We start from the raw sequence: 24,304 nt of genomic DNA on the forward strand, positions 1-24,304 counted from the left end.
CAGAGTGCCACACTGAGCAGTGGGAGGTCCCCAGCAATACAGTCACTGACCACCAAACCAGCGGGTGACACTGGGGAGAAGCACTCTTCTCCTGCCGTCTCTTTAGGACCCCCTCTTTGGCGCTGAACTTTACTTGCCAGTCAATTTCTCCTTCTTTCCAATTAACCATCCTTCTCAACTTAAGTTCCTTCCTCAGCATAGGCCATTTCTTTTGGTTCTTGCAAACATGTACGAACAAGAAATCAGCACTGAACATTTTGGGAAAATATCCTTGCATCTCAAGTATGTTTGGAGAAGACGAAATTCACCTCTGTTTATGGTTCAAAGCAGTCTTTGTAAGGAAGGAAATAGGGAAATGTTGACCAAAAGGAAAAGCAAAGACTGAAATCCATACAGCCCAATGGTTTAGTCTTAAAAATAAATAAATGAGGGTGCCTGGGTGGCTCAGTGGTTAAGCCGCTGCCTTCGGCTCAGGTCATGATCTCAGGGTCCTGGGATCGAGTCCCGCATCGGGCTCTCTGCTCTGCAGGGAGCCTGCTTCCTCCTCTCTCTCTCTCTCTCTGCCTGCCTCTCTGCCTACTTGTGATTTCTCTCTGAAAAAAAAAAAAAAAAACATAAAAAAAAAAAAAAAAAAAAAAAAAAAAAAAAAAAAAAGATTTAAAAATAAATAAATGAACAAACAACTAAGGGCTTCTAAACCAAGGACTTTTACTGTCCACACTGAAATATTTTCTCTATCATGAATCAAAAAAGTTGACTCAACTGTTCTTACAGTAAAGCATGATCAGAAACCTGAAAGGTAGCTACAGTGCAAATAGCAGCTGACTGCTTATGTTCACACCACTAGCTAATGCCAGTCTGTTTTCAGTTCTGGGACCTCTGCTGAGAAACACAACAAAAACCCCAGCTAACATTTATGATTATCTGGATTCTGAAATATCTGGCTCTTTGTGTGAGTTGTGTGTGTGACCTTTTCCATTTCCTATTGGTAGGATGGAGAAAATGAAGTCATTTCTAGGTGTGACAAATCCCCAATCCAGTGTTAAGGCACCTGATATCTCTAAGAGGGAATTCCTAAAAAATAAAATCTAGATTTGAATTGTATCTTATCTTACAACTCTCATCCCACAAAACACAGTGACTCCTACCCAAGGACACCCAGGGGTTTTCATCTTAATTATGGGCCTCTGCCATTCTTTTCTTATAGAAAAATACCCCAGTGAGTAGTCGCTTCATTTTAAGGACACAAGTAGTCAATTACTCCTCTTTTCTTATATACTTTCCCTTTCTTTTTATTCCACGGAAGTGACTAAGACTTGCACCCTGACTGAAGTGTGGGAAATACAATAAAAGCAATTTAATTTTGCATGAACAAAGCAATTATTTAAGTACTTAGTAGATACCTAGCCCTTTCTTTTAAACAGATTACACATGAAGAATCTGAAGTTCAGAGGCATCAACCACTACTGAGTGCCTAACAGAGAGGTTAGGTGGCTTATGCAGGGTTTCAGAAGGAAGTGCTACTGGAATTTGAACCCCAGTTAGTATCTAAATCCCACACTTTTATCCTTTTGGTCACGATGCCTGCTTTTCCACCCTGGGCAAGTTTCATAAGCAATTCGGAGTATCACCATCTGAAACATCAGAAATACCAAATGCACTCAATTCCTCTAACTACTGTGACAGATGGCCAGAAAACCTGCCTCCCCCCACCCCTCCCAATAGTCAAGCCTGTGCACTCTAACTTGGCAGCTCCTCTATCTCCTGAATTCAGACTGGTCTTGCGACTTGGTTTGACCAATTGCAACATGGTGGAAGTCAGAGCTCTTTCTAAGCCTGGGTCTTAAGAAGTGTAGCATGCTTCTCTGCTGGTTCTTCTGGATCCCTGCTGCTATGTGCTGTGGGCAGGCTCTCGCGAGCCTGCTGAATAAGGACACCCAGCCAGTGGCCACAGACGCAGTGAGCCTCGCTGACATCAGTTGAGCCTGGCCAGTTCAGAAATGCCCGGTTGACCTGTTGACTCACGAGGAATAAATAAATGGTTCTTATTTAAAGCTCCTGAATTTCGGCGTGGTTATAGACCAAATCCCACCTGACATAATTCTCAAACAAATCCTTTCTGAAGAGAGAAAATTAAACAAAAAATCATTACTAAAAGATGCACTCAACATGGAAACTGTTGTTGATATAAAAATATGAGATGTTCAATAAGTCCTTCATTACGTGACTTAAATTTGCAAAGTAAGGATGAAACATGTGACTCGATAAATTCAAGAACTTGCATGGTGCTTCAGTAGAGTTAAGGACTGGAGATATGGACACGAACAAGTGTGTGTGTGAAAATCGACACCCAGAAAGTGAAGTCCTTTTCACTGTGGGATTTAATTCATACTCAATCATAAAAAACTAATTTTTAAGTCCTCTTTTGAAGAGGAAGAACTTTGGCATTGAATTAGGACTTAGAGAGTTAATATTCTCTTTAAGAAAGAAGAAAAGAGATGCTGGCGAGGATGCGGAGAAAGGGGAACCTCCTACACTGTTGGTGGGAATGCAAGCTGGTGCAACCACTCTGGAAAACAGCATGGAGGTTCCTCAAAATCTTGAAAATAGAACTGCCCTATGACCCAGCAATTGCACTACTGGGTATTTACCCTAAAGATACAAACGTAGTGATCCGAAGGGGCACGTGCACCTGAATGTTTATAGCAGCAATGTCCACAATAGCCAAACTATGGAAAGAACCTAGATTTCCATCAACAGATGAATGGATAAAGAAGATGTGGTATATAGACACAATGGAATACTATGCAGCCATCAAAAGAAATGAAATCTTGCCATTTGCGACAACGTGGATGGAACTAGAGCATATCATGCTTAGCGAAATAAGTCAAGCGGAGAAAGACAACTATCATATGATCTCCCTAACACGAGGAAGTGGTGGTGCAACATGGGGGGGTCAGGGGGTAGGAGAAGAATCAATGAAACAAGATGGGATTGGGAGGGAGACAAACCGTAAGTGTCTCTTAATCTCACAAAACAAACTGAGGGTTGCTGGGGGAAGGGGGGTTGGGAGAAGGGGGGGTGGGGTTATGGACATTGGGGACGGTATGTGCTATGGTGAGTGCTGTGAAGTGTGTAAACCTGGCGATTCACAGACCTGTACCCCGGGGGATAAAAATATATTATATGTTTATAAAAAAATTAAAAATTAAAAAAAAGAAAGAAGCAAAGATATACAAAGAGATCAAATAAGCAATAACTTATTTATAATACCCCAAGAGTTTGTCAAGAAATTAGAAGATTGCTCTTCCTCAGACAGTGATTCTAATTTACCTTAATTAAGTTCCTAAGAGGTTCAAGTAGTAGAAGATCGACTCCAGAGAACACTGGTGAGGACTGGGGGTGGGGAGAGAGGAGTGGGAGAAAGCAAGACAGGAAGCACTCAGCACTCATTTTAACAAAACATCACACATGCATTTTTCAGTTCCTCTTCTAACTTATGGTCAAAAAAAAAAAAAAAAAAAAATCTGATAAAGGTCCCAGAGGTTCAAGTCTCCAAGACATAACTATAATTACTTAGTCTCAAAGGTAAGATCATGATGAAGCTAGTTTACTAACTACCAATTTATGGGGGAAAAAAAAAAAAAGCTTAAGAATAGGGTGGTATGGCATGAGAGACAGGGTCATCAAGCATCAACCTTTGGCATCAAGGAGCAGTCTCATCTCAGCCACCCTACCCAAAGTAATGGTGACATTTTGTGAGAGCTGGTGAAGTGTCAGACACTGTGCCGGGCACTTTGCATGCATTACCTCACTGTGCTTGTCTTAAAGGTGAGGGAAAGGAGGGTTCACAGGGTTATAAATTTGCTCGAGGTCACGGAATTCTTATGAAGATTCATACCCAGAGAGTGTGACTGTAGTCCTAATTCTGACCCACAATACTGTCCTAATGGTACTAAGCTTTGTTTTCCGAGGTGAAAAATAAGGACTGTATATCAAGACTGGCTCCTGTTGGAAATTTAGGATTCTGTGACAGCAAGAGGAGCACCTCCTTGTGGAATGTGTTTTGGATAGGGACAGGGGTTGGCACCTCTGCTTATGGTATATGCTAATATCGGCTACTCTATCTACTCCTTTGCTTCTACACTCAGGTACAGAAATGATGAAGCTGGTTTGGGAAACAAGTCTACTGCCCACAAGCTGTTCACCCCGGTCCGCTAGCCACCTCTCTGCAAAGGTCTGGTTGCCCCTGGGCTTTCTGTGAAGTGCCTGGCAGGGCAGGCATTAAATGAATGGATAATAACTCCACAGGCTTGGCTGGAAAGAGCCTGAAATTGGCTACCACGGTTTTAATACTTCCTACAAATCTTCTAAATGTACATCCAAAGACCATAAGCTCCACAAGGACAAGAGACTACAGGCCTCACTTCCTGCCCATCCTTTGTACTTTGAATTGTGCCTCACATATTCTAACAACTTAACTCAAGAGCTGTTTGTCACTGGATTGTTGTCACTGGCTTCCTACAATTCCAAAGTGCCCCAAAATGGGTAAAACATACGCTTAAAGGCCAGGTCACAGTATTCACTTCCTCTTCTGTATGATTCTTTGTTCAAACATCCAGCCACGAAATACATAGAGAAACCAGTATTAATTCAACAACTGTTTATCGGGTACCTACTATGTGCTACTACACTGAGTGGGCAGCTGCCACAGGATACCATCAGGGGGATACAAAAAGTGAGGGGGGATGCGCAGGGCTATACAAAGTAAAGTGTAGAAAGTAAGTGGGCACTGATGTGGTCTAGAAGACTCCACAATGTTAAAAGCCAAGAGAAGGAGCTTGAATTGCGGACTACCACAATCCTCAGTTCCAGCATATGGCACCCTGGTACACTGTCATCAATTTTAGGATTTGTGGCAAAAATGTTAGTAGTAATCACTTTTGTATTTTCTTTGTAAAGAAAAAAAGCAAACACTGCCAGATTAGACTGAGGTTTGCTGTAATCCCCGTGAAAAGTAATTTGGAAGTACGCATTAAAGATGTAAATACACATACCACTGACTCAGCAACCCGACTTGGGGAGGAATCTATCCTTAGAAACCAAGTTGCTGCATGTTAAGTATTCATAGAAAAGGATGTTTACGGGAGCCTTGTTTGTAGTGGCAAAACTCTTTCAACAATGGAATGGAATACTCTACAGCTGTTAAAAAAGAATGGGATCCACAGGTATTGATCTGGAAGGATGTTCAGGATGTACTGCTGGGTGAGAAAAGCAAGTTGCAGAGAAGTTCTGTTCTTCTTTATAAGCAAACCACCCAGAAGGCCTTACGCATGTGTGTTTGTGCCGATATGGTGATATAGACAGGTGCAGGATAAGAGGGGAGACAGGCAGGAATGGGAGGAAGACAGAGGGAAAGAGAGGCAATGTGAATAAATTTAGTGATTAATGTTCTCGTGGTATAATTTTACTGAAGAGAATTCTGCCAGTTTTTTGCCAACTTTGAAAAGGCATTTGGAAAAACAATAAGAAATAAAAACAATTTTAAGAGAACTAGTTCACAGACTATCCCTATAAATTCACTTACACACAGAGCTTCTTTTCTGGACAAGAGAGAAGAACACGGAGTTGTACGAAACTGTGCAAAAACCAAACCCTCCAGGGGTTCTGAGTATTCATGGGGCTCCCTGCCATGTGCCACAGTTGTCATATGGGTCATAGTGGAAGGAACATGAAGAACCATTGGCCCATGAGCAACAGAACCACAGTCATTTTTTGATGAGGTAAATAAAAGTGAAAGCGGTATCACAGGAAGATTAATTTGGCAGTACAGTGCAGAATGGATGGAGAAAGGAGAGGTGGAAACTAAGAAAACAAGAGGCTACTGAGGTGCTAAGAATTCTAACTAAGGGATGACCAGAGTTTTTCCTGGTGTGCTGACTTCTTAGAGAAAAGAAACTTAATTTCTTCCTGGTTTCCAGCCTTTGTCTCCTACTCCAAGCCCAACCTCAGGGTCTCAGCGGTCTCAGGAGTGGGTTTCTTATTATTTACTTCAATATTTTAATCTAAATTTCAGAGACTGACTACGCTCTTAAATTTAGGGTTTCTTCTTTAAAAAAAAAATTATAAACGAATCACTAGTTTTGTTTTTTTATTTAGGAATTCACTGATTTCTCTTGACTTTGACTTCTGACAATGTTTACATACTTGAAGGACCAGCTTCAACAATGATTTCTTCTTTTTAGGATACTCTGTTCTGTCTCTTCCACCCCAGCTGACTGGACAGCATGAACTACTCTGTCTCCGCCCTGTTTAAACCTGCTGCCTCCTAATTCTCCGGCTATTCATTCAGTATCTTTTGTGGCTGCTCTCTTTGGATACTTTCCAGAGCTCTGTCCTTGGTTCTCCCCTCTTTTTTTCCTAAACACTAAAGCAGTTCATTCTTAAATGACCTCATCTGATTTCCTGGCTTTAGCTAATACCTACTTACCTTCCATTTTCTTTTTTTCTATGCCTGTCTTGACCAAATTAGGCTTAACTCTCCTACAACTCTTAGTAGAAGAGACAGCTTATCTTACTAATCTTTTGAGTTGCTGCTATATTCCATAGGCACAGTAAGTCAGAACAATACGTAGAAGGCGGCAAATCTTAAAATGTAACTAAGTTAGAGAAAGGTAATTTATAATTCAGGCAAAAAAAAGCTACCTCTTGGAATATTCAGTAATTACATACACACTTACATGAAAAATGGGCACACTGAATTCTTGCCTGACTTTCTAAGTCAACACAAATGCATATATTAGATATGTACTAGCATCATCCCAAATCTGAAACAGTGGAAAAACATAAAGATGACAGCTTCTATTATGAAAGGTTACTACTTTGAACAAGATAAATAAAAGAAAGCTAAACCTCAAACTTCATTTACAAGCTTTGGTTACCCCAATTTGTTCAATGGTAAATACCGGAGTTGTTCTAAGTCAGAAACTATGAAAAGTGGTCCATTTCAAAGTCATAAAGCAAATTTCAAGAATGACAACAATCAAAAACACATTTGCTTTATGTCTTCTATGTATATAGGAGCACTCATATATCTAGAAGCCAAAAATCTGGAGAAGAAAACCTGTGCTCTAATTCCTCCTAGTGAGGTTCATGGTCTGCTGACATTTCTACTTCTCTGCAAAGATAGAAGTGTGATCCATGCCTACACATCTTCTTGGTATATATATGTCAATTTTGTTTACTGGTATCTTCACCATGGATTTGCAGAAGTACAGGACACTGGCAAACAGTATCCCGCCCCCATGGAGCTTGTGGTCTAGCAGGTGAACAGGTAAGACACACACACAATCAGCCTAACATGGAAGGCAAGGGAACAGTGTGTGAAATGTACTGCTTCACACAGAGCAGTCTGAGAAGGTCTTTCTTATGGAGTTGACATTCAAGTGGAGACCTACATAAAGTGAGAGAATTAATGCGATAAATAAGAGAATGAATGTGGGTATCTGGGGAAAGAAGATTCTAGGCAAAAATTCCTCAAGTTTGAGCTCAAGCATGGGAGACGCAGAAAGAGGACTATGCTTCTAGAGCATAAGGAGCTATTAGGAGTAACTAGAAAGAAGGTGTTTAAGGCCAAGAGTGTGTAACCTTAGGCTATGCATTAAGGGTGAAAATCATGTTTTCTCCCTGTCTTAGATCACATAATGTATACAATGACAGTATATACACAGCAATTTCCTTCCTAAGTGATTGAAAGCTCCTGCTGGCTCATTCCTAACTACATAGTCCTCATCTGATGAGCTCATTCGTTCCATCTTTTCCTTCCTCTGTCTCAGATTCCTCGTTAGCACTCCTGTGCACCCCCCCATGCTTTTTTTTCCCCCCCAAAATAGCAGATTCAACTTCTGTTTCTGTTTCCCATTCATCCACACACTTTCCTCTTTGACGTTTCAGTCATGCCTTCCTGAGGAAGAGTTTAACCTCCCTCAGGTGCACATTTCAAAAAGCCAATTACACAGGGGCAGGGGGAGGGAGAGTGGAAGAGATACAGAGATCTGGTGATAGACAGAACATCACCAGACTGCAGCATGAGGTTGGGGATTTTCATCTTCTTCATCTCTGTATGCCCACTGCCTAGCTCCACCATCATCTGCGGCTGCTAGTGCAGTTGGGCGAACCTTCGATCTAGACGGTGTAAGCTAACTTCCCACTCCACCCATCTCAAGAATTCCTTTCCCAGAACATGCCTTTGTAGTTCTTCCTCCTATTAACACGGTGTAGCTAGGCTGCTTATGTATTTCCCAGTGCTCACACAGAAATACTTGGGCACAGAAATATCAAATTTAACCGGACGCTAGTATTGGAATTTAGAACTTTCATTTTCCTTTTCCATGGATTTCCGAGTTCTAGCATACCCCTCCGGCTCCGTTTACTGTTTTCTCTTTCAAATGTTTGTGGTAGTTGCAAAACACTGTGCAACTCTGATAAATGACATTATGAATTAATGTCTAAAATACTGTGAATTAGAGATTGTTTCACCTATTTTTCTTCCTTCCCCTTATTATTTTTTTCTTATATTTAAAATCTAGAACCCATATAGACTGCACCAACACCAGACAACTGTAAGTGCTTAGCAATGAGAAACATTTTCTACCTAATAGGAAAACAGAATGTAAAAGAATGGTTACAAAAGTTATATCCCATTAAACATGCCAGTGCATATATCTTTATGAATTCCAAGGTTGGAATCTTAGCATTTTGTAAATAATAAACCTGACTAAATTTAGAAAATCGTGACAACTAAAATTCTCTTAATTTTTTTAAAGTACTTTCACTATGAGGAGGACATTTTATTCAGGTTATAAGGAATAAAGGAAAATGTATGAATTAACATGTGAACTTTATATTGTAGCTTTAGCTCTCTATTTAACTACTTTATGGGTGTAAATAATTTGAGTGTACTTTGAGTTCTTGCTACATTGATTGTCAGGTAGTTAATTCCTTGAGGATTGAAATAGGAAATAGGAAATTAAGAGGAGATGAGGAATTACATGTAGGAACTTACTTTTTATTACCTATTGTCATATTTCCTTTAAGTCCAAGGGAAAGACAGGCATCTTATTTGAATATAAACGTGAAAAAAAACAGGCTTAGGTGTGAATACTATCTATTTTTTCTATAGTATGGTAAGAAAAGAGAACATATAAGCTATTAACATAAAGCTCCTGGATAACTTAAAGAAAACAAATCAAACTTTAACCACTGAGCACCATCCATTTCAATACTGTCACCTGGGAAGCTAGGCATTTATTCCAGGAAAATTTAACACAGTTTTTAAACATCTATAGAAATACCTACATGCATTCTTTAAAATAAGCTCAACGAAAACAAATATTATAATGTGTGAAAGGATTAAATTTCTAAATTTCTGGAAATACTGAAATCACTTGGAATCAGATAAAAAAGGTAAAAGGTAAACCATGAAGCTAAGGACATTTTCTGATGAAGCAAGAACATTCAAGTGTTACTACAGTGTAATGAGTCCAGTTTCTTTTACGGCTTACAAAGTAGATCTGAAGGCAATTTTAAAAGAGGGATAATATGTAAGCCCTTCCAAGGTAGAGGCTTAGAAATATAACATTCACCTTGGGTTCCTGTTTAAGATTTTACTTATCTATTTGACAGAGAGATCACAGTTGGCAGAGAGACAGGTGGCTGGGGGGGGGGGGGGGGGGGGGGGGGGCTCCCTGCTGAGCAAAGAGCCAGATGCAGGGCTGGATCCCAGGACCCTGAGATCATGACCTGAGCAAAGGCAGAGGCTTAACCCATTGAGCCACCTAGGCGCCCCTGGGTTTGTAAAAACAACAAACAAACAAACAAAACAAAACACCAAAAAACCCCCACAAAAACCAATGTATTTTATAGTCACACTTTGTCCTTAATAAATTCAGCTGAATTCCAGATGACAAATTTCACATAAAGTTTTAATTAAATTTTTTAATATTTCCATTTAAAAAAGCTGCCTACTAACTTAAGTTATATCTTACATGGGCATGTTTACCATTTCAAACAGCCACTTAACTGTTTTCTGCACTTGATTCTTTGTGATATAAAAAAAGATTTATAACTTTGGTTTCATCCATCAAATTTTTTTTTGTTGTTTTATCACTTGATCAATAAAGAAAAAGTTATTAAATCTTGTCAAGTAAGTTACCTAATCCTCCCCAATGTATGCACTTAGGACAAATTTTGGTATTCAATATAGTCAGAAACTCCTTTCACACAGCTTTGCTAAATATAAAAAATGTGAAAAAAATTTGAAGCTATTAACTGCATTCTAATTTTCAGACAAATTCAAATTTCTTGGTGAAACTTAATGAATCTCTGCATAAATCATTTTGTAAGAATACCAGACAATAAAACATCAAGGGAACCTTCTAGCATTTATTAATAAAAACCTAACAACGTAGCCACTGTTATCAATATGCTATTAAATTTAGATGCCATACCTAATGAACAGAATGCACAGAAAAGCTAACAAAAAACCGAAACTGAAAAAAATTAATGTAAATACAATTACCTTGATGCTTGAAAGCTTTAAATATAGTCCTTATGGAACTGGAATCCATCAGCCTTCAAGGATCGCATATAGTAGACCCCGGAAAAATCTTAGTGACTAAGGAACAGGATATGCCTGACACTGGCACAGATGTCCTCACGTACTTAGCCAACGAGGGTCATGCTGGTTTGAGCTCAGGAGACTTGGCAGAGCTTTAAAAATTCCACCTTGAATTTTTATAGTGCTTTTTAATTTTCAAAGTAAACATCCATGCACAAATTCTGTCAAGCAAAAATGCTGGGCACTCTGTATCTTACAGAAGCTGAAACTGTCACAGAAAACTTTAACTGACTACAATACAAACATACACAGGGCAGCAGAGGGTTCATTCTGCTTCTCCTATATATATTGTTTAAAGATTCACTGATAACAAATAAAAACTTATAAAGACCTATGGGAAATTTCTAAGACAGTGTTAAATATTCCCCTTCAGATCAGGATTAAGTTTTTCTGATTATTCTTTTCTCTTGAAATGTCTCACTTTTCTACTTCTAAAATTAATAATAGCTGTGTTCTGTACCATATAGATAATGACAGAATCAATAACCTGATGCAGAAACTACAATTACAAACCCTCACTGGCTGCAAAGAAGTTTAAATGAGATGAATACATATAAAGAAAGCACTTAGCATGGGGCTGCCACTTACACACTCAACATTAGTGGGGGAGGAAAGGGTTAAAAACAAACAAAACAAAAAATATATATATATATATGTGTGTATATATATCTATATATTTGTATATATATATAGATATATATATCTATATATAGGAAAGGATATAGATACTGTACATTTTTAAAATCCAAACTAGTTGATTTCATAGCAACTTTTATAGAACAGCTGGTAATCTGTATTATTTTTCAAGTCTCTAGAACTAGAGACCAGATGTTAAGAGAAGCCTGCTAGGGAAGTTTAGACAACAGAGAATGAGGATAATCCAACTTAGCAACACCACAAACTAATTCTGCAATGTTTCTTTAGACATTTTCTATGGGTCTCATTTCCTCATCTGGAAAAATGAGAATGTGGGAGCAGATGAGCTCTCAAGATCCTTTAGGCTCTAATCTGAAATCACTGTACCCAGCACATAAAACAAGCTCAGAGAACAAGACAGCCCCACCTCTCCAGCTCTACCAACAACAGTGTTTACCTATCATATTCTATGTACCACCAATTACACTAATTCTTATAAAAATACCAAATCCTGGGGCACCTGGGTGGCTCAGTGGGTTAAGCCGCTGCCTTCAGCTCAGGTCATGATCTCAGGGTCCTGGGATCAAGCCCCACATTGGGCTCTCTGCTCAGCAGGGAGCCTGCTTCCTCCTCTCTCTCTGCCTGCCTCTGCCTGCTTGTCATCTCTCTCTGTCAAATAAATAAATAAAATCTTAAAAAAAAAAATACCAAATCCCTGTTCGACTTTTGTCTTGTACTTGATAATGAACAAAAAAAGTCAAAATAACCAACCTAAGTGTGCCATTCCCTACCCCACTGCCTCCTTCACTAGTGATAGATTAAAGAGGATTATAGATTTTTAGAAAAAGAGACACACACATGTGTTAAGAAAATAATTCATCTATAATTGTCAAGAAAGTACTTTGACTCCACAGTATCTAATCACTCGAGGTCAAAGACTGGCTGTGCTCAGCCTTAGAACTTAAGTCGTCTGATTTTAAGTCTAGTTCTTTCTTATTTAACTAAATGAAATTGGAAGGAATATGAAGGTTCTTTTTTTTTTTATATAAAGTTTAGTGATGGTGATATAGAATTCATCGTTAAATTAGAATAATTATATTTTTAAATGTAAGAATTTATAATAGATTGAGATTATATCCTTAAAAAAGTAACATAATTGGTATATAATCATTTTAAAATTAAAGAAGCTTTTATCTTTTATATCTTTTATAACTACAAAGAAAAACAACATTAAAACAACAGTAACAAAGTCTGTCCATAACAAACTGGTAGAGCTTTAATGTTTGACATGTGATGATCATAAGGTCACAAGTCACTGCACTGCCCCAACAGCATGAAATAATAAATCAGAAACTGAACTGGATGTCATTTCAAAATAGCTTTAAAAAAATTGGCTATCAAACACACTTTCATAATAGCCACTGTTAAATATTAAGGATAATTATGAAAATTAGTAGAAAGGCTCTTTTTTTATTATAAAAAGGAGTAAAAGTTAACATTTATTGCAGCCCACTATGTGTCATTCAGCATATTCAAGTGGAACGCTCAAAATGTTACAAAAATAAAAATTCATGTTAAGACCGTGTGCTAAACATCTGCAACTAATCCTATCATTAAACCTTTCTCTCCATACACACACACACACACACACACACACACACACGTATTTTAGTGCCTTACAGAATAAATTTTAAAAATTCTAAAATAAGAGGTACTTTCACTAAATTTATTGATTAGACACTATCTTACATATCTTGATACTGGCTCAAAAGTGTTTTAAAGCTCTCAAAATTAATATTTGAATGACTCTGAATAAGTATACTTAAGCATACAGCTCTACCAAGATAACGGATTAATATTTAAATTGGCCCAGAAATAAAATTAGGGGATCACAGATCACACACCCACTCAGAATAATTGGCATGAGGACTAGATTGCAATACAAATAGTTGTAATGACTGTACTGCAATACAACAGTTGTACAGAACCCCCTGATTTATTCTATCTACCTACCACTGAATAAAAATTTAATTACCTCAATATTCCAGCAGAAAAATACACAGCCTCTGGAAATATGTTACTAAAGAAAACGGCTGCCTTCTACAGTCACATGACAGTGTACGGGAAAGTGGAACAGTAAATACAAAGTGGTTCTATCAATGTGCAATCATGACTATTTCAACTTCATTACAGTAACTAGATTTTCATTGATTAAAGAGCAGATAAAGTAAAAAGGGACAAATATGAACTTGATCTTAGCTGGAATTATGTAAAAAGAATTAAAATGTCCACTGCATACTTGTTTTGGTAAGAAAGCACAGCAAAAGACAACAGCGTAACCCTACACAGTTAGGGCTATACTGCCACTGAGGAGCTTAAAGTTTCCACCTCAAATGGAAGCAGCTCAATTTTAATTCTGGTTTAGTGCACAACCTCATACCATAAACACATCCCCTCGTTTCTCTTCAGTCCTCTGAATTTCTTGACAGTTGATCCGCACTGCTGGTTTTTGGAACGTTCTTGGGTATTTCTAACCCTAACTATTTCACACTTCTAGTGCTCCTCCCTCTCCCAACGCTTTGCCTCCAAAACCGCTCAATTCACAAACTCCCCAGGAGATCTTGCATTTAAGGGACACATGAGATGGCAGTAAAATGAGGACGACAGTCTGTCAAAATTAGGTCTTTGGAGGTTGAAATCACGGTCTACAACTAACTTTGAACTACTATAAAATTGTTTATTTTCTAAAATATATACTTTAATGAACAAAATGAAGGAAAAGTCTCCGTTAACAGTCACATTCTAATCCATTTCAGCATAGAAATGATCAATTCAAAGAGAAAAGAACACTCAATGGATTTTTTTCTTTAAATGGAAATTCTCAATAGGAATATTTTTATTTACTTAAAAAATACAAAACATAAGCAGAATGAACCAGAAGAAAATGAGAGCAGTTGGCTCTTTGAAACTACAGAAATAAGGGCATGGGCTTTTAAATCCTTCTGAAGGGTCAATAATCAGGAATTGATTTTTTTCTTTTTCAGCTATAGCTTAATTCAACAATAATATTTCTTGAAAACTCTAGTGCAACACAATTCACTAACATGTACTCTGCCTGACTCAAACATGGAAGCAGGTGCCTGTTACTATGGCAAATACCTGTAAATACTGCAATTACCGGAATGCATAAGTGACAGTACATAAGAAGAACTCACTGCTAATTAAAACTAGGTGTGATCTTTTTAAGCAAGAAAAAATATGTTTTAAGAACTATGCCCCAGACTTTTTTAAACCAAATACAAATTAAGATTTCCTAACAACTAGGCTATTTCAATCACCTGCAGGCCAGAGTGGATTTAGACTTATATAACCAACCAATTAATACAGATGCTCTTTCACATTAGGTACTCATACTAAAATAAACTCTTTTGATCCAATCTCTCCTTCACTAAAATCTCTAAAGGCCCCTACAGTGATCTCCACCCACATGTGAATTTCATTATTAATACAATTTGCACTTAACCTACATTTATGCAAGGTATGTTACAGAGTAAGTCTTTCACAAAATTTATACATTCCATGATATATTTAAAGTGGTCCAACTAAAGTATCTATAACACCCAGAGACAAAACACTAACAGCTTCATAGTACACATTATGTACTGTATCAATTATACCAATATAATGACCCAAGAAACATTTTAAGAAGTAATTTCAATAAAATATGACCACATGCCAATCAATTATTTCCACATCCCAGTCGTTTCACACTAAATTGACACACCTGAACACAGAGTACTTTTTTTTTACTAAAACAGCCGCAATAAAGTACAAGTGTTAAAAATGAAAAAGATACTTATCATAAAGCTAAAAATAAGTATGTAAAATAACCTAAAGCAAATCTCCTTTAACATGAAAGCCAAAAAGACAATGAAACACTCACTGCCAGAAGCTTTGGAAGGAGAGGAAAAACAAAAAGGTAGGAAGTTAATCAACTATCCTTTAAAAAGGGGGGTAATTACAGCCAAAACAAAATCTCTTCCTTATGCCTCTTTTTGGAGAAAACATTTAGCACAGCATTAATAGGGGAAAAAAGGGGGGTGGTGGTGGACAGAATTTGCTTCGCTCATCCTGTGTTTGTACAGGTCTTCAATTTCATTACGTTAATAAAATTGGACACGGATGCAATTAATACTGACAGATGTTTGAAATCTACATAAATGTTCAGAGCTTTATAAATCAAAGCCCTCTGCTCTCCCTAAGACTGAGTTTACAAAGTCATCTTGTACCATTCCTTCTCTTCAACAATCTTACCCTTCACAAGATGGTCAACCTTTTAACACTCAAATTTCAACGTAATCCAAATAAAAGCTCTAATTCTACCTAAAACCACTTACTCCTCTGCCTCCCTTCAGCAACTTCACCATTAATGCTTCAGTGCAAAAATGTGTTTTCACGGAGATTGTAGGTTTATGCTCAATTTGTTGAATTTTGGTATTTAAAAATCATATTCAGTTAGTAGGGCTAGTTTATTTTACTTTAAGAATGTATGTGAATATCCCCATGCTTTCTCTTGTTTTCCTATCAGTGAACTTAATCCTTACAAAGAAAATATCTGACTATACTCAACCATGACCAGTCACAATTTTACAAGTAAATGTGAACTGGATGCTAACGTACGTTGACAAATCCATAGGGGTTGTCTTCCCTGGCAAAACAGAGTGTAAAGTGTTTTGGTTTTTCAGCATTTTGAGAAAAAGCAATTTTAGGTGACAGCTTAAAAAGTCAAATTACAATTTATTTTTAATTAAGCAAGGAAAGCAAGTGAAGTTATTAGTGGCACAGAGTATTCTCAAGTCAGAAAGTCAGTATTCACTATGTGTTGTGGTCTGAACATGTTGATCACTTAGGTTACTGCTCATAGCTACTGTCTGGGGAGAACCACAGAACATATAGAGAAGAGAAAGCAACCAATTTTAGTTATATCAGGGCCCTTGTGTGGAAACAATAGACTGATTCAATGCTGGTTAGAAAAGAAACATTGTTTCAATTTACTTGGAAGCAGCTTTGTTCTGGGTAATCACGGTTCCCCATGTTAAGTTAATGCCATAAGGTATGAAATTTTCAAACATTAGCACATTATCCTGTATAAGATATTACATCTTTTCATCAGCACACAAACTACTGGTTATAATTAAAATCACACATCAGTATTAAATTAATCATTTCATTGGATATTAAATAATCTCTGAAGAGCCACATCATCACTGCTTTACCTATCACCATAAAGTTATTATAAGGCTCAAATTAAAAGTGAAGACATTTTATATGCAATAAATTCCTATGAAAGGCATTGAGGTTATCTTTAATGATTTAAGGGTATCTATGTTCATCTAAGATTTGTGCCCCAGATCCTAGATTTTACAAGGCTTAATCAAAGTTCACCATGAATGAAAAATGGTTAAGTCTTGTTCCACGCCTTTTTTCTTTTTCTACAGTAAGAAAAATGAAAACAGTACTATGGTGATTATTAGAACAAAATGCATTAATAATCCCCAAAGAGTTTCTCAGAATATATTATGTTTCTTTGTACAATTACATGTTTTATAAATTAGTGTAATAGTTTCCTACAGATAGCTCAGTCCAATCAACTGCACTTATTCTTCAGGACAAGCACACAGAATCATTACTTCCACTGCCAAAATTCTGGGATTGAAAATTTAAAACACAGCATGTCTTTTAACATTTAAACACTACAGGGTAAGAAACACCTCAAATCTCCTTACTGAAAACATTTTAAGTCTTCCATTCAGAATGACAACAATGAAAAGTTGAAGTAGTGTTCTAAATAAAAGATTATTGCTATTTAAATAGATTACTAGCTAGTTTACATGAAGACACACAAAAACCAAGGTCTTTTCTTTTTAAAGGAATAGAACATAGCCTAAACCTAAGTCTGAATGTTTTCTCCACAGGAAAACCTTCCTCCTTAAAGAGGATAGAAAAGAGACACATCAGTGTTAGGATCTATCTTTAAAAGAAAAAGTATCTTAAAAAGGGTTTTAAATAAAATCTTCACTGACTAATTATTAGGAAAAATGAATTCCACTCACATTAAACAAACAACCCCCCCCACAGAAAAGCTCTTGTACAGATCCCTGTGTACTACTAAGTAAAGCCTTTCAAAACAAAAAACAAAAATCAAAAAACCCCAAAAACAACAACAAAAAACACCCGCAACAACTGATTAAGCAATCTTGTGTCTCTGCAATCACGTTTTTTTGTATTTCCTTCACACTACCGAAAATGTGATACAAAACCCAGACTTGGGGACAGGGGTAGAAGGCAGAAAACTTAACCTCTATCAACAGATACACCTAAATTTAGCATCTTTTCCTGGTCATTCCATTTTAACAGACCGCTTTCAGATCAAATGGAAATGTCAGTATACTTATAAAAGACTGAGAAAAAAAGAAGAGAAATCAAATGACAGTTGAGAATCAAGGCTTCACAATGTTGGCCACCACATATTGATTTGAGAACTTGTAGGAACTTTTCTAAGTTAAATTTTGTTTTGTACCATGCTGCCACCAATTCCTTTCTTAACAAGACTGAAGAACAGACACAACCATGTACTTTAGGTTGGAAACTCAGCGGGCAAGTCCCATGTCTAAGGCTACGGTCAGGTCCACTGCTCACTGCATTGCTTTAGCAATCTCAAAACTCAAAAGTCTACCACAGATGGTTCAGTGTGAAGAAAAGGCTCATTGTCACATCGTCCATTTTTAACCCTTTACCCTCCTCAAGCTAACATCTCACAAGTGTATGAATACAGCACACACTTTTGCTTCCATTAAGTATGAATGGTACTTTTCACTTTAACATAAAAGCGTATTTTAAAAACACAGTAATGGACCCACACAATTATTAGATATGAAACTCCCTTGAATTTATATCATTTTTACTCAAAATACCTGTTAACGAGCAACATTATTTTGAATTTTTAAATAAAATGTGCAACTACAGGCCAATAGGATACTGAATGCCATTCTTTCAGAGAAAACTTGAAATGCTTATGTACAGATAAATCACTTGGGCTATATCTTTCAACCATGCCTCCTTTTCAAAGGACTTAGTAAACTTAGTAACTCGAAAAAAGCACATACAAATCACTGAATATTTAAGTCTATCAAGCCATTTCATATCCATTCTTAAGAAATAGAAAATCATTCTTCTTACCTTGAATAGCCATTAGAAAAAACTGATCGACCTGGGAAGTTCAAAGTCCCCAAGGAAGCCAAGCTGTCATCTCCAGATCCTTGGCACCTATTCCAATTTTCTGAACCAACAGGAATTGGTGGAATGACATTAAAAATGGGCTTCTGATCCTGTTGTTGAGAAACGGATGCTGTATTCATGTCATAGTGGTACATCTGTCCCCCAGAGGTACTCACACCATGAACAGAAATGGCAGACATTTTATTACCAATTATATTTGCCCCAGAAAAGCTTCCCTGACAGTAAACTGGGCCCAGTTTCTCCTGCTTAATTACCCCAGGGGTGCAGAGTTCAATGAAATCTTCTTTTTCTGTTTTCACTTGGGGCAGTGGCACACTGTTGGGGCTTGATAAGATCAGTTCTCCATTATCCTTAATTTTAGGTTTAGTGTCCGGTAAAACAAGAGGCTTACAGTCCTCATTCGAGTTTCCTTCCAAAAGGAATGGATCATCCTCTCCTGCCAAAGGAGAAAGCAAACAGTTTTCATCTATCAAGAGGTCTGATTTCCAAGGGCTCTCACTCGCCTCATTCTCTGGGGACCCAGAAGAGAACTCCAAATCCTGGAGTTTTTTCCTCCAAATGTCAAAGGTGCTTTGGTCTGTGGTACACAACTTCACATTGCCCCCATTGGAGCCAGTCTGGCCTTTCAAATTTTGCTGTTCTGAAGACACATCAGAGAGAGTTTTTGAAAATTCCCTTTCCATGGGCGCAGCGGAAACAGCAGTGGACGCTGAGCTCTTGGGGTTCTCTGGAACACTGGTGGATCTGTTGAGGTTTGCGATGCTTTCTTCCAGAAGCCGAAAGTCTGTTTCCCCAGAGGAAAGGCTGATTTGGCCCTGCTGTGGGAATCCCAGGTCATTTCCCATCACTTTTGTTTCTGTCTCTCCCATATACAATCCCATTGAGAGGGAAACTGCCTTGGACAGATCTGGCTGCTGTGCATTGCTTCCTGGGCCTTTTGGAAAATCAACCAAAAGTCTTTGCTGCTTGGAGTCTGACTGAGAAGCAGCAGCCAGTGAGGAGGGTGAAGATGCAGACACCTTCACAGTAGCTCCTCCCCTTAGGGTTTTATAGAAGTCCATCACATTTCCCCTCTCCCGACCAAGAACACTGCTAGAGATTTCTTCTTTACTGGGGGGACTTAGTGATTCCTTGGAGTCCATCAGAGATTATCATCAGCTACCAGGTTGGGGGTGGGGGGAGAAAAGAAAAAAGAAGGGGAAAAATATAAGCTATAAAGTCACATTATCTTAGTGATCTGATTAGTAAGAGCCTGTTAAATGAACCTTTTAGTTAACTCTGAATCTAATTCCTTGTTATCAGAAAAGTAGTTTCTCTCTTCCAGAATAAAAAACTCATGTCCCCTGCTCTCATTCAGTGTGCCACATTTAAAAGAACAATGCAGTTCAATTGCACAGCTGAGGGCAAAATTGTATCAAACTAAGCTTGGCTATTCATCTTGCCACTCACAGAACTGTAACTTTGTTAATCACAGACATTATAATTCATTACATCTGATTATTCTAAAGGTTCAAATTGATGTCAAAGTATTTCATTTAAAAAGAGCATGATCATTAAAATTCCTACTTTCTTTCAATCAGTCAAGGCTGTTTGCTTTTCTGATAAATACTATGATAGAGTTTGCTCTCAAACTGCTCACAAACTTCCCTCCTACCTGCTGGTCACACAACAAAACCTTTGGTACAATCTATTGGTAAACCATGCACATTTTACTTGAAAAATAAGCAATGATGATTTTCCAATAAACTGAGAAAGACTCTTACTTTTAACCCCAGTTTCTTACTCAATGTGTCAGTTTCAAAGTGCCTGCCTTCAAATTTCTGACATAGCAAATGAAATGCATTGTATATAGGCCAACTAAAATTTGAATTTTAACAAGTAGAATGTGCAGTAGCTTCTCACTACAATTTCAGCTTATTTAAATACAACAAATACAGTTCTCTGGAACCTTACAACATAGTAAGACCTAAATGAAGCTACATTTTTAAAATCGCTTAAGACCCTCAGAATGAGATACTATTATACCTTTAAATTAAGATTTTTTTCTTTTCCAAATAACGAGGTACTAGAAACAGGAAAACCCCACAACTGTAAAATCAAGTTCATATACATCCAGGTAAAAGAAGAGCCAATAAAAATGCTCAGAATAATTTTCTCTGTATTGTAAACCTTCACCAATCCCCACTCGAAGGCTGTTCTTGAGAGTATTAGGTTGGTAGTATACGGTTTATAATCAGGATGCTCTAAGAGGTAAGAGAAAGCTTTGATAAACACATTTGGGACATCATAGTCAAACCCTATCCAATTAAAGGAAACTTCTGCGCACGGAGACCTTGCGAGGCATAAACTTCACGGGCCCTCACGGAACGTGGACTGCGATTAAGGAAGAGAGAAGGCTGACGACCTGCTTCTACACTCTTGAGGGTAAACTGCTCATCTCCCCGCCGCTCCGCCGTGTTTATCTGATAACGATCTCCAAACACAAGCTATCAAATGGAGTCTAATGAATTTCCACGCCGCTTTGACAGCTGCCCTCAAACTCGAAACCAAAACAGTATTTCATAAGACGAAACGATCCCTCCAACGACTTTAGCCCCCAGTTTAAACTGCAAATAACTGTCACATTAATAGGCATTAATGAACCCTGCCAAGGGGTCTTAAGCGGTATTACAAGGCGGCAGTTACCCAGCTTGCGGCCCGAAACGTCAAACTAGCGCCGGACAAAAAACGCACCACAGAACTATTCTGGCGAGGGAAGGGCTTTTTCTACAAGGGGCCACTCCGGAGCGTCAGGCGCGCAACGATGCCAAGCGCCGAAGAACAAACCCTCTCCCCGGGGAGAAAAAAGTGCAAGGGTGAAAAGAGAAATGTGTCCAGACCTGTTGAGTTCTTTCTCCGACACGCCCACTTCTACCAGATAACGCCAGCCCCGGCCGAAGTCTCCAAGTTGCAGGCTGTCAGCCCCTGCGTGTGTACACTCACTCACTCTCACACAACACACACGCGCGCGCGCGCGCGCGCACACACACACACACACACACACACACACACACTCCCTGCGCGCCTGCCAGAAAGGAGACGCGCTGGAGCCTCGACAGAAACCCTGATCGCGCTTGGGAGCACTAGGGTGGAGTGGAAATATTCGGCCCAGCAGAATTTAAACGCGGCTCGGCGTTCGCCATAAAACGGGTGTTTGGGCGGCCTCCCGGGAGGGCACAGAACAGGGTATTGGGGGGAAGGGGGTTGCAGAAGCCCGAATTCCGCGCCAAGGAACCAGAGGACGGAAAGCCGGGGCAGCTCAAAGAGCCTCCACTCGCAGAGAGCTCAGGTTCCTCCCCCTCAGCCCGATCCGGAGACGGCCGCCGAGGGAGAGGAAGAAGCCTGCGCTGTCACCCGCGCGCTGCCCTTTCGTCACTATCATCCTGGCCCCACCAGCCCCCACCCCCATTCCCGGAGGCTAATAAAAGTTTGCAGGCTCCCGGGGCGGCCCCGCGTCCCCCACCCGCACCTCTGGAGAGCGAGCGCCCCCGCGGGCCCCGGCCCCCGGCCCTCCCCACCTCTTACCTCTGGCAGGGGCGCCGATCACCCGCCACCGTCCGCAGCTCCCACCGCAGCCGAGATAAACAACTTAACGTGTGAAAACAGGAGGAGCAGAAGGGAGAGGTTTTTTTTTTTTTTTTTTTTCTAAAAAAAGGAAGTAAACAGCCGCCCCCTTCGCCATGGGGGTGGGGAGGGGAGAGCCCCTATTTGAGAAAGTCTCCCATTCCCTGGCTGACAAGCCAGCCCTCCCTCTCAGCGCAGATCCCCGCGAGCCCGGGCTCTCAGGCGCGCGTCCTCCGTCCCGGCGCCCCGCCGCTTCGGCCGCTCCGGGTGCGGCGTCTCCTTCCACCCACCAGAATCCGTCCCCGACGGGCGGGCGGTGACTTGGGATCCAGTCACAGACTCCAGCTCGCAAAATGGAGGAGGAGGAGGAGGAAGAGGAGGAGGGGAGGGAGCGCGGACACGCGAAAGGGCCGCCCGACCGCGCCAAGCGAGCGGGACCGATGGGGAGGAGGGGGGAGGGCGGAGGCGGCGCCACGGCTCGCACACACTCGCACACACACGCGCTCCCACTCCACCCCACCCCCGGCCGCTCCCCGCCCGAGGGGCCGCGCGGTGGCGGGGAACGGTGCAACCTGTTGGCGACGCTCGGCAACTGCAGGGGCGGCCGCAGCCCCCGCCCCCACGCCCTCCGTGGGGGCCCCGCCACCCCGGTCCCGACGGCGCCTGCACGCCCCCGGTCCCCCGGTCCCCCGGCATGGCCGGGAAGTGGCTGCCGGCCGCCGCCCCCCGCCCCCGAGCGCGCGGGACTTCCAGTCCCCCCACCCCCCGGCAAAGAGAGGTGGCGGCAGTTGGGGGCCGACCTGGTCTCTCTAGGGCGGGCTTGGGAGCGAAGTCGAGTTTCTCTAGTTTGTCTTCTTGCTGCCTCCTTCCCGCCCCCGCCCAGCTCCGCGACTCCCGACCCACTCTGGAGCTGGCTCGGTCCCTCGGCGGCGACCGCCGTCAGCGCCCCGGCGGGTGACAGCGGGCTGTCCGGCGGGTAGAGGGGGCGAGGCGCGGCCCGCAGCAGCGCCGCCGGGGTGGTCCGTGTCGCCGCCCCGGAGCCGAGTTGCACGAAGTGTGTCACTTAGCGCGGGGCTACTAGGGTTGCACGGAAACGGTGCCGCAGCGTGTCCGCCGCTCTCGGGGCCGGACCGCCAGACACGCCCTCTGGAGAGGCTTGTGGAGGGGAGGGCAGAAGAGGGGGTCGACGCATACGTACTCTTGGCCCAGGGGGAGTCCCTTGCCCGCAGGTCCCCCACCACCGCATCGTCTGGGCGGCCGCGTCCGCAGCCGCCGCCGCCGCCGCGCTCTCCCACTGGGAGAGAAGTTGCAAAGCAAACCCACCCTCCCCCGCGCTCCGACCGTCCCCCACCCTTCTCCCCGAGTCTGCGAGGCGGCGGCGGCGGCGGCAGAAGGAGGCGCCGCCTGCCAAGTTCAACCCCCACCCTCCCTCCCTGCTAGCGCGCTCACACTTGAAGGAAGTTGCATGCCAAATGCAAAAACCTCCGGCGAGCTGAATTTCTGTGCACTTTTTTATTATTATTTTTAAGGAAAGCAGGGGGTGGCAGGCCGAAAATCAAGTTGCAGGCGAAACAGTAAGTTGCTTGCAAAGTACGTCCTCCTTCCCCCGCAAACTCCTGACCTCTCCTTCCACCCCCTCCAGGGCCCGCGTCCAAGTTTCCCGTGGAGGCCCCTCACGGAATCTTGACATTTGCTGCACTCCACTCAATGGGTCGCCCACCCTTTCGTGTATGCGGGACCCTTGTCCCTCCAAACGAAACAAAACACACGCAGCTTTAAAATGTCAGCCTTTAACTCCCTCCAGCTGTTCCCGTTACGCGCCTCCCCCTCAGTCCGAGGGAAACACGTGGCCTGTCCCCAAGGAGAGGGGCGTGGGGCCGGGGGAGTCCGCGCTGGAGACGCCCGCCCCAGCTCCCTAAACCCAGCTTGCCGCATCCAGAGGGCTTGGGCTTTGCCTGGAACGAGCCTCCTACCTTGTGCGACACTTAGTGTGATTTTTGTGACTCGGGGAAAGGTTGTGCTGTGTTGCTTTAGGGTTTGGGGCGGTAAGTTTTGCGCCCCCACAGGTGACAGCGCTTGCCAGCTCAT

The 24,304-nt window shown here is 41.2% G+C and overlaps 2 protein-coding genes across 6 annotated transcripts in view; one reads left to right on the forward strand and one right to left on the reverse strand.

Moving 5' to 3' along the window:
* The window catches only part of NR3C1 (nuclear receptor subfamily 3 group C member 1), a 117,736-nt gene extending 94,211 nt beyond the window's left edge, over positions 1–23,525 (reverse strand). Inside the window, exons 1-2 of one of the 5 annotated variants that reach the window (XM_059417823.1) lie at positions 23,415–23,525; positions 18,554–19,771 (exon numbers count right to left, since the gene is read on the reverse strand). In XM_059417823.1, coding sequence (XP_059273806.1) covers positions 18,554–19,755 — 1,202 coding nt within the window. In that variant the 5' untranslated portion in view covers positions 19,756–19,771; positions 23,415–23,525. The other 4 variants (XM_059417822.1, XM_059417821.1, XM_059417825.1 and 1 more) reach the window with 4 other exon arrangements.
* LOC132027562 (sterile alpha motif domain-containing protein 1-like) lies at positions 22,570–23,656 on the forward strand. Its single transcript, XM_059416365.1, has 3 exons — positions 22,570–22,696; positions 22,815–22,994; positions 23,100–23,656. The coding sequence occupies exons 1-3, from the start codon at positions 22,570–22,572 to the stop codon at positions 23,654–23,656; spliced, it is 864 nt and encodes a 287-aa protein (XP_059272348.1).
* The last annotated feature ends 648 nt before the right edge of the window (positions 23,657–24,304 follow it).

This window comes from Mustela nigripes, chromosome 12 (genome assembly GCF_022355385.1).
Source record: "Mustela nigripes isolate SB6536 chromosome 12, MUSNIG.SB6536, whole genome shotgun sequence".
In the NCBI taxonomy this organism is placed as follows: domain Eukaryota; kingdom Metazoa; phylum Chordata; class Mammalia; order Carnivora; family Mustelidae; genus Mustela; species Mustela nigripes.

Coding starts and splice junctions, on each gene's coding strand:
- LOC132027562 (XM_059416365.1), top strand. CDS start 22,570: ATGGAGGAGGAGGAGGAGGAAGAGGAGGAGGGGAGGGAGCGCGGACAC. Junction 22,697..22,814: donor CGGAGGCGGCGCCACGGCTC/GCACACACTCGC, acceptor CGGCAACTGCAG/GGGCGGCCGCAGCCCCCGCC. Junction 22,995..23,099: donor CCACCCCCCGGCAAAGAGAG/GTGGCGGCAGTT, acceptor GCCCCCGCCCAG/CTCCGCGACTCCCGACCCAC.